Source organism: Lactuca saligna, chromosome 3 (assembly GCF_052625555.1).
Source record: "Lactuca saligna cultivar CGN05327 chromosome 3, ASM5262555v1, whole genome shotgun sequence".
Taxonomy (NCBI): Eukaryota; Viridiplantae; Streptophyta; class Magnoliopsida; order Asterales; family Asteraceae; genus Lactuca; species Lactuca saligna.
The window spans coordinates 88,637,100-88,648,260 of record NC_136419.1 but is presented as its reverse complement, the minus strand read 5'-3'; the positions used below and the strand labels follow the sequence as shown (position 1 = coordinate 88,648,260).

The 11,161-nt window shown below is 39.1% G+C and overlaps 1 protein-coding gene across 1 annotated transcript; it reads left to right on the top strand.

Annotated features, from left to right (window-relative positions):
• Positions 1–379: 379 nt before the first annotated feature.
• Positions 380–2,258, top strand: ACS9 (1-aminocyclopropane-1-carboxylate synthase 9). The gene is made up of 3 exons (XM_078982347.1): positions 380–745; positions 828–988; positions 1,081–2,258. Exons 1-3 carry the CDS (start codon positions 467–469, stop codon positions 2,060–2,062), a joined length of 1,422 nt encoding a protein of 473 aa, XP_078838473.1. The 5' UTR covers positions 380–466; the 3' UTR covers positions 2,063–2,258.
• Positions 2,259–11,161: the final 8,903 nt, after the last annotated feature.

Genomic DNA, 11,161 nt, shown 5'->3' with positions numbered 1-11,161 from the left:
TATATTCTTTGACTTTAACGAATAAATCAATTCTCTTCTTTTAGAGACGAGTTTTCATAACTCTAAGTGCTCAATAATTGATGGTTAACTAATTTATCTTTTCAATATAAAATCATTAAAATTAGAAGAAAAAATAGTTTAATTTACAAGGACTTTAGTCAATAGTGAAACATTTCAACTGGTTTTTCCAAAGAAAATAAAATTTGAAAACATTTCCATCAAAAAATTAGCATTCCTTTTTTGTCAAGAGGATCTGACATGGCATTCCCTTTACAGCTTGGATCCTTCTACCTTCAACTTCCCCTATATATATTCCTTCCAAACAGACCAACATAAATCACTCACTCTCCTAATCAATCATTCTATAAAACACACCTTTTCTCCCAACAACAAATCACATCACTTTCTTTTTTCCATCTCCTACCACTTTCACTTTCTTCAGAACTTTCAAGATCATCAAGAAATTATGTTGTCAGCAAAGGTCACATGCAACTCTCATGGACAAGATTCATCGTACTTCCTCGGATGGGAGGAATACGAAAAGAATCCCTACGACGAAGTTAAGAATCCCAATGGAATCATCCAAATGGGTCTCGCCGAGAATCAACTCTCCTTTGATCTTCTTGAATCATGGCTCCAGAAAAACCCAGAGATCGCAGCTTTCAAGAAACATAATAACGATCAATCTATCTTTAAAGAACTTGCTCTCTTTCAAGATTACCATGGCCTTCCTGCCTTCAAGAATGTAAGCACAATTTAATAATTCGTCTCTTTATATCAATTTTTCTTCAATATTTTGGTGATTAATAAACGAATATTATCTACAGGCTTTAGTCCGCTTCATGTCGGAGATACGAGGAAACACAGTTACTTTTGATCCGAACAACCTTGTACTGACAGCAGGCGCAACCTCGGCTAACGAAACGCTAATGTTTTGCATAGCTAATCCCGGCGACGCGATTCTCATTCCGACACCTTACTATCCAGGGTAAGTCGACATTTTTATACATGAAATGTGTTATCAAGGTCACTCTTTTACTTTTGTATCTGTTTCTGATCGAGTTTTTTAATGTTGTATAGGTTTGATAGAGACCTAAAATGGAGAACTGGAGCTGAAATTGTTCCAATCCATTGTTCAAGCTTGAATGGTTTCAGAATTACAAAACCTGCTCTTGAAGATGCTTACAAACAAGCAGAAAAACAGAACCTCAAAGTCAAGGGTGTTTTGGTGACAAACCCTTCGAACCCATTAGGCACGTCGCTGAGCTTGCATGAGCTCGATCTACTCGTCAACTTTATCTCCACGAAAAATATCCACCTCATTAGCGACGAAATTTACTCAGGTACTGTGTTTAGCTATCCTAGCTTTACTAGTATCATGGAGGTTTTAAAAAACAGAAACCTCATGAACACTGAAATCGCGAAAAGAGTCCACATTGTTTACAGTCTCTCTAAAGATCTTGGACTCCCTGGTTTTCGAATTGGAGCTATTTACTCCAATGATGAGCGTGTTGTATCTGCTGCAACGAAAATGTCGAGCTTCGGTTTGATCTCTTCTCAGACTCAGTATTTATTGTCGGAGATCCTTTCTGACAAGAAGTTCACAAAAACGTATCTTTCTGAGAACCGAAGAAGATTGAAGCAAAGACATGAAAAGCTTGTAAAGGGGCTTCAGAAAACAGGGATTCGGTGTCTTCAAAGCAATGCTGGTTTGTTTTGTTGGGTGGATATGAGGCACCTTTTGAGCTCAGATACTTTCGAAGGTGAAATGGAGCTTTGGTTGAAGATTGTTTATGAAGTTGGGTTGAACATTTCACCCGGTTCATCGTGCCATTGTAGTGAACCGGGTTGGTTTAGGATTTGCTTTGCAAACATGTCGGAGGAAACCCTAGCAGTCGCCATGCAACGTGTGAAGTCGTTTGTAGAGTCCATAGTTAAGAAAAATACTCAGAGTCGTCATCAACAGTTACTGAAGAGAGATTCAAGAAGATCGAAGTCGCTACCCAAATGGGTTTTTGAACTATCGTTTGATCACCAACGGGAAGTGGGTGATGAACGTTAGGCATGCGATGGATTGATCGACATATATGTTTGATTTTCTTTTTAGTTATTTTCTCGATGTATTAATATGATGTACATTGAGTTTCTTTTTTTTTTTTTTTTTTTTTTTTTTTAATATTTTTTTTGTGGGATTCTTAGTTCCTAAACAGAGATCGTGCACTCAATCCTTGTGGATTAGAAGTGGCATATGATTCTTCGCTTTGTAAAATCATTGAGTAATTTTGATGTAACTTGATTTCTGAAATGTTCATTAATAGACTTCTATTTTTTCAGTATTTCTCGTTGAAAATGTTCTACAAAAATCATAATATATACTCTTTATTATGTTTGTATACTCACGCTTGTTTTATCCCATCACAAAATACAATCATATATTGAAATTGTTATGAAACATAATAATAGTACAAACTAAGAATACATCTTGATTTCGCAAAAAAAAATTGGTTTGAATATACAAGTATTGTGATTATTAACTTATTTTATTAAAATATTGAATAAAAAATATGATGTTCATAACTATTTATCCACCTTTTGATTGTGACACGATATCTTAACAGTCGGATTTCTTAAAATGGCACCGCCGCTATCTGCGGCTTGAGTTACTGAGAAGTTGGTGTCGACGTACATCGGCCGGCCGTTTTGTTTTCTTATACATGTTTGTGTAACCGACTTTTTCTTTTTTGGTTCATCCAACGGAGGCAGAATGTGTACCAACGGTTTCGTATGATTAATATAGAAGTATCACACTCATTGATGAAGGGGTTCGGATATTCCTATCATATTTTTGCTTTAAACTAATATCTACATAATAATTCTTTTCATTACCAAAAAATGGACTTGCATTGCACCTATGTAGAAATTTGCGGTTAATCCGAGCCTAAAATCATTTAATGACAAACTAATGAAACAAACTGGTCGCAACTAAGTAGTGGCTAATAGTTCCACCGCTCCGATACATTCACTACAAGAATCAAAGGCAATAGTGGCGACAACCACTATTAGCGGTGACGCTAATAAGGGTCACTGTTAATAGTAGTTGTCACCGCTAGTGTCGTTAGGACAACAATTTGCCTTCACCCGTTCTGGTAAACCACGTCCGTTCGATCATGTCTACAACCCAAGGGTTGTTGTCGTTTGTTTCACGTAAATTAATAACGACGACACCAATATCCGCGGCTAGTATCGTTGATGATAGTCGAAAAAACCCCGCATTTTTTCCCTCGCTTGTGTCGCCCTTATTTCCTATCCATCATTGGTATTACCTATTAGTCTTCTCTATTAGCCTTCGCCGCTATTACTTGTTGCAGATAACCCGACACGGTGTATGTCTTATTCACTTTCTGCTTCCATTTGCCTCCCGTATTTTCTCATTTTTCTCTATCCATTCTCTCACACGAATCTCTGATTGAGGACAAATACCACCGGCATGCCACCAGGATGCACCCCACTGTGACATTACCATCGAATAGCAAACGGATATATCGACAACGCCTCTATTCTTTGGCGATGGTAATGAATCTCCTTCCTTGTTTCTCTTTCTCTTTCCCTATTAATGTCAATTTATAGTTTAATGTCAATATTAATTGCAAAAAAAATTGTTGATTCAAGTTCACCTCAAATGTTGTGGTCTCCGACGACTACTACCACTACTGCACCACCTGCTTAATTTCCGACACCTACATGTTCCATTTACTGTTAAGTTTGTACTAATGAATATTTGTATGTATATTTATAACTTTTTATGAAAGTTTGTATATGTGTGTATATTAGGTATATGTATATTTTGTATATGTGTGTGTGAAGGTACGTGTATTTGTTATATTTATTTGTGTATAATGTATGTATGTATGTATGTATGTATGTATATATATATATATATATATATATATATATATATATATATAATGTGTGTTTGTATGTATGAAAATAGTTTATTATTTGTGTATATGTGTATTAGTATGTAATGTGGATTGTGTGTGTGTGTGTAGAATGTATGTATATATGTATATAATGTGTATCCTTATGTATAAAATAGTTTATTAAGTATGTATGTGTATTTGTATGCAATGCAGAATGTATATGTGTATAATGTGCATCTAAATGTATGAAAACATGAAATTATGTATGTATATTTGAATTTGTATTGCATTATGGATTGTATGTGTGCATTTATATGTACAAAAATAAGAAATTATGTATGTGGGTGTATGTGTTTATATATATATATATATATATATATATATATATATATATATATATATATATATATATATATATAGGTGTGTGTGTGTATGTGTGTATGTGTGTCTATTGGTATGCAATATATAAACTACAATGCTATAATGGAAATGTAACACCCGTGCTTCCAGGTATAATCTTTATTTATGTTTTTGGAGGACTATTGAGCGTCAGTTGGCGACTATACGAGACCCTAGTGGGGGAGTGCTTACAGTGTATAGCGAGGGTACCAGATCTGGGTCAGCCTTCTACTCTGATGCCAGGGCGAGGCAGAGTCTACAACAGGGTCGTATGGGTTTTCTAGCATATGTGTCGGATACGCGGGTTGCTACCGAGAGACTGAGTTCTATCGCTGAGGTTCCGATAGTGAGAGTTTCTAGATGTTTTTCCCGAGCATTTACCGGGCGTGCCTCCTGAGAAGCAAGTCGAGTTCCGGATTGATTTGGTTCTAGGAGCGGCACCTATCTCCAGGGCACCTTATCGCCTTGCGCCACCAGAGATGTAGGAGTTATCCTCATAGGTCTAGGAGCTGATGAGGAAGGGATTTATCTGACCGAGTAGCTCGTCGTGGAGAGCGACGCTCCTTTTTGTCAAGAAAAAGGATGGTTCACATCGGATGTGTATTTATTACCGGGAGTCGAACAAGCTGGTGTGCAGGCCCATGTTAGATTGATCGATGATCATGTCCATCAACGATATCTTGTTGTATTCAAGATCCAGAGCGCAGCATGAGGAGCATCTGAGATTCTTGGGGTTTTGAGATCGGAGAGGTTTTATGTAAAGTTCTCTAAGTGTGAATTCTAGTTACGAAAGGTCTAGTTCCTAGGACACCTCGTTAATCAGAATGGGATATTGGTCGAATTGGCCAAGATTGAGGCACTTATGCGATGGTAGGTGCCAAGATCCCCATCCGATATCAGGAGTTTTCTGGGATTGGCCGGCTGCTATCGGAAATTTATCAAAGATTTCTCCAAGATTTCTGTCCCCCTCAGCAGGTTGACCCGGAAAGGTGTTACTTTTATTTGGGGTCCTGAGCAGCATGCCTCATTTGAGACACTTCGCCAGAGTTTGTGTGAAGCCCCGATGTTAGCCCTTCCTGAGGTAGTGGAGGACTTTGTGGTATATTGCGATGCATCTATATCAGGAATGGCCGCAATGATGATGCAGAGGGGGCATGTGATAGCATATGTTGAGGCAGTTGAAGCCTCACGAGAAGATATATCCCACCCACGATCTAGAGCTGGGGGCAGTGGTATGCGCCCTCAAGATCTGGCGTCATTATCTGTATGGGTTTCGGTGTACCATATATACAGACCATAAAATCCTAAAGTATCTCATGGATCAACCCAACCTAAACATGAGATAGAGGAGAAGGTTAGATGTGGTGAAAGACTATGACTGTAAGATCCTATACCATCCGGGCAAGGCTAATATGGTAGCCGATGCCTTGAACCGTAGAGCCGAGAGTGTTCCGATGCAAGATGTATGTATGAGGATGACGGTGATGACTCCAGTCTTAGATACCATTAAAGAGGCCGAGGTGGAGGCCGTGAGACCAGAGAGCCCAAGAGGGAACGGGTGATTGGGCACGTGTATGAGTTTGTGATGGACAGTCGTAGGCTTATGACTTTCTGAGGGTAGATTTGGGTGCCCTATACAGCCGAAGCTCGGCGTATACTGATGGAGGAGGTGCGTAGGTCAAAATTCCTGATCCATCTCGGGGCCACTAAGATGTATTTGGACCTGAAAAGGGATTACTAGTGACCGTGTATGACGAGGGATGTGGCTTGGGTAGTTGAGAGGTGCTTAACTTGTCGTCAGGTTAAGGCCTAGCACTAGCATCCACATGGTCCATTACAGCCTCTGGAGATTCCCCAGTGGAAGTGGGAACATATTTCCATGAACTATATCACAAAGTTACTGAGGATTGCGCGTGGAGTTGACACGATTTGGGTTATTATGGACCAGTTGACGAAGAGCGCTCACTTCCTCGCCATCAATGAGAGTTCTTCTATAGAGAGATTGACCAAGATTTATGTGAGGGAGGCGGTAGCTCGGCATGGAGTGCCGACCTCGATAGTGTTAGATCGAGACAGACTCTTTACTTCCAGATTCTGGAAGAAATTTCATGAGGAGTTGGGTATCCGGTAACACTTCAGTGCCGTATATCATCCGTAGACAGACGGGAAGAGCGAGCGGACGATTCAGACGCTTGAAGACATGTTGTCTGCATGTGTTATGGATTTTAGAGGAAGTTGTGTCACAACTAGAATTTTATCTAGGAGATTCTATTTTCATGTAAACGTCATCTTTTGTAAGACTTGCACTCTAAGTGACTATTATACTATATGCTAACATGAAATCATTCATTTGAATGCAAACTCCTGATTGAAATTCAAAACCTAATACAATACATCTCAGATATTCAACTATGGGTTGAAAACCCTAAAAATCCCAGTTCAATTTTATTATGGACTAGGATCCTCTTATTGGGCCTAAGGGACTAGTAAACTTTCAATTTGGCTATTTTGGGCCAAGGAACCCTATTTAAGCTCTAATTGGACCTACATCCATGAAACTAAAGTATTTTGGGTCATGTGGGCCAAGAGTGATTCAACTTAGATCTAATGGCCCATGATGGGCCATGAATGGTTTCATAAGCCCTAATGGGCCGTAAACTATATTCATGGGCTTTTTTGGGCCGTGAACCCTCCTAAGGGTCCAGTAGGCCGAAAAATCTTCATCTTGAGCCTTATAATTTCGAACTATGCCAAGAGAGGGCCCAAACTATTTCATTCCCTTTTTCTCTTCCTCATTCTCTGCCTAACTATGCAAAAAAAAAAAAAAAAAAAAAAAAAAAAAAAAAAAAAAAGGAAAAAGGATTAGCTAACTAATGCATGCCACCTCATCAATACCTAGTGTATATCCATGCAAGAGTGCATGTATCCATGAAACCCTCAAATCACCCTCTACAAAAGTTGACCCTCCCATCTCTCTTATCTCTTCTCACTCTCGGCCATAGAGCCTTCATCACCACCCTCACTTTTCATCTTCAAACTTAAGGTTCTTATGAAGATCCAAGTGATAAACTTCAATTTCTTAACATATTTTTAGATTAATGAAGTAATCAACACATAATCACCAAATAATTCATGGAAAACACACGTAGTCATGCATATACACATAGATCTACACAAAGCAACTTGTATTCTCCCCCCAAAAACAAGGGGGTATGAACTCACATTTTCTTGATTTTTTGGTTTTTAAAGAAGAAGTGGAAGAGATTTTTGGGTCTTAGCACACCTTTGTTGTGGATCTCGAGTTTATGAAGCTTCTAAGGTGTTCACCATATGAAGTTTGAAGTAATTTCCTTTGGTTATGATCCTTATATCCACGGTTTTGCTTGAGAGAAATGGGTGGAAAAGTGTTGAGAGAATATGTGTTAATCTTGAAGTGTGAGTGAGGTTGGAGAGTGAGAGAAGGCCGAGAGATAGAGTAAGAGATAAGAGAGGAATAGAATTTGAATTATGAAGGGGTGTTGTGAGAGTTGCATGGATATATGCACTCTTGCATGGATATCCAACTAATAATTATGAGGTGTCACCCCATTTTCTCCCATTAGTTTTCTCTTTTTTTTTTGTTAATTGATGTTGGGCCGAGAATAGGCTAAGAGAAATGAAAATGAAATGTTTTTTTAGCCCAATCTTGGCCTTGCTCGATTTTTATGTAGTCTAATTATAAATTTTCGGCCCATTGGGCCCATTATGAGGGTCCATGACCGAATTGAAGTCTATTAGAATAAATGAAATCATTTGCGGCCCATTAGGGCTAATTAAATCAATTATGGCCCAATAAAACTAATTAGGTTAATTATAGCCCAACAAGGCCCATTAGATAATTTTATTACATTTTAGGCCCGAATGGTCCAAAATGTTATAAATTTGTGAATTGGGTCCATTTAGAATCCAAATAGGTTTCCAAGCCCAAAATAGTCGAGTTGAATTCTTATTGGTTCGATAGGCCAGTAAGAAAATCCTAGTCCATAAAGAACTTGAACTGGGATTTCTAAGGTTTTCAGCCCTTAGTTGGTCATATGAGATGTATTTGGATAAGCATAGAGTATGATATTCGCTTAGAGTATAAGCCTTACAATAGATGATGTGTTCATGAGAATAGAATTTCCTAGCAAAATGCCAGTTGTGACATGGACCGGTTGACGAAGAGTGCTCATTTCCTCGCCATCAATGAGAGTTCTTCTGCAGAGAGATTGGCCAAGATTTATGTGATGGAGGTGGTAGCTCGGCATGGAGTGCCGACCTCGGTAATGTCAGATTGAGACGTGCGCTTTACTTCCAGATTCTGGAAGAAATTTCTTGAGGAGTTGGGTACCTGGTTGCACTTCAGTACCACTTACCATCTGCAGACAGACGGGCAGAGCAATCGGACGATTCAAATGCTTAAGGACATGTTGTGTGCATGTGTTATGGATTTTGGAGGAAGTTGGGACACTTATTTTCCCTTGGCTGAGTTTTCTTACAACAATAGCTATCATTCAAGTGTTGGTATGCCTCCTTTTGAGCTTCTTTATGGGAGAACGTGTTGGACTCCCATTTGTTGGGGAGAGGTGGGGCAGTAAGTGATGGGTGGCAATGAGATAGTGCTGAAGATGACTCAATTGATTCAATAGGTCTGACAGAGGTTACTGGCAGCCCAGAATCACCAAAAGAGTTATGCAAATAGGAGACAAACAGAGCCGTAGTTCCAGGTCGGAGATTTTGTACTCCTGAAGGTATCCCCTTAGAAAGTGGTGATCTGATTCATGAAACGGGGCAATCTGGGGGCCCGATACATTGGTCCTTTCAGAGTGACCGCCAGAGTGAGTAAGATAGCATACCAGCTAGAGCTACCTGCAGAGTTAAGTCAGATCCATAAGACCTTCCACATGTCTCAGTTGAGGAAGTGTGTAGCTGATGAGACGACAGTTGTGCCATCAGAGAACATTCAGGTAGATGTGAGCCAGAATTACATTGAGAGGCCGATTGCAATCGTGGATCGAAAGTTGAAGTTTCTGAGGAACAAAGAGGGGCCCCTGGTTCTGGTCCAGTGGAAACAATGGAGAGGGTCCGAGTTGACTTGGGAGCTAGAATCCGAGATGCGAGAGCAGTACCCAGAGTTATTTCCAGAGCATGACTTCGAGGGTAAAGTCTGATTCTAGTGGGGTAGAATTGTAACACCCGTGCTTCCAGGTATAATGTTTAATTATCGTTTTTGAGGACTATTGAGCGACTCAACGGGTTCGTGCTACAACTCGTCGAGTAGGGTCGTGATGTGCCTCGTGGATTAATGATCTACTTGATGAGTGCGAGAGCCGACTCGCCAAGTAGACGCTGCAAAAGAGAAATCCTAAATCCTCGGGTTTGGGGCCTATTTAAGGGCACTTATAGCCTCATTTGCGGCTCATTAGCTGCTTGCCTTCACTGAGAGAAACTCTAATCGCCTTTTGAGCTCATAAAGAGAGTGGGTGAGTTAATATTAAGTATTTTGGTGCATCTTTGGAAGAGTAGATAAGGATTCAAGCAAGGAACAAGAGGAGGCTGTTAGATTTGTTGTTATTCATCCAAGAGCTTCTGTAAGGTATAAAGTTTGTAGCTTTCGTAGTAGTTTAAGTAGATCTCATACTACTGGAGTTTAGGGCTTCTTTTTTATCTAATAGTGGGACTTTGAGTTTTTTATGCACATATAGAGATTTGGACATCAGATCTGGACCTTGTGAGGTCCCTATAGTCCAAAGATGCCTGCTTTATGCAGCCATAATGGAGCCTTGAGTGAAAAACCCTTAATAGAGCATGTTAGGGGTTAACTCGACGAGCAGGACCTTCACGAAGACTTATGTGGGATGAGTGGACTCGACAAGTCACATTTGTGCACTCGGCGAGTCAGGTCAAACTTGGACTGTTGACTCGAGTTTGAATTTTGTGGACTTTAGGGTTTGATCAACATGAGTAATGGAGACCATGGAGGGGTAAAATGGTCTTTTACCCATTCCAAGAGTTTGAGAGAAAGAGAGAGCAACATTTGGTGTATTTAAGTATAAATAGAATATTAATTAGACATGATTATCCTATGTATTAGGCAGAGGCAAGTTTGAGATTTCTGAGTACAAGACTTTTACTTTCTATGTTACGATGTAAGTCTTCTCACTATACTTATCATGGGTGGTATCTTCTTGTGACTGACATGTCTTATGTGCTTATCTGTGTATTGTGATACTCTGCATTTTGTCCTTGTGGTTTATGCTTATTGTTATGAACTTATTTTGTTAAGGCCGAAGGGTCCCCCCGAGTTGTGGGACCGGAGAGTCTCCACTGGAACACATTGACCAGAGGATCGTATTGATTTAGCCTCGAGTGGCTAATGTGATGTGTGTGGTATTTTAGGAAACTCGCTAAGCTTTTTGCTTACCGTGTTATGTGTTATGTATTATGTGTTTTAGGTACTTCTAAGGATCATGAGAAGGAATCGACTTGATTCTACACACATCTGAGATTCAGTTATGATTAAGAGGATCCTGAAGTTTTGATATATGAACAATTTTTTATACAAGATTTTATGATTTGATATTGTGAAATTTTGTCATTTTATTATTGAGATAAATGTGTTTTTAAATTGAAAATTTTGGTTCGAAAATTTACGTTGTTACAGGAAAAAAAAGTAGGACACTATTATTCACAATGTTATTTAAAGTAAACAATTATAACGCATAAAATTCAAATAAAATAGGATGCTATTATTGACAATGTTATTTAAGGTAAATCTGAATAATGGAAAAAAAAAGTAGGATGTTATTATTGACAATGTTATT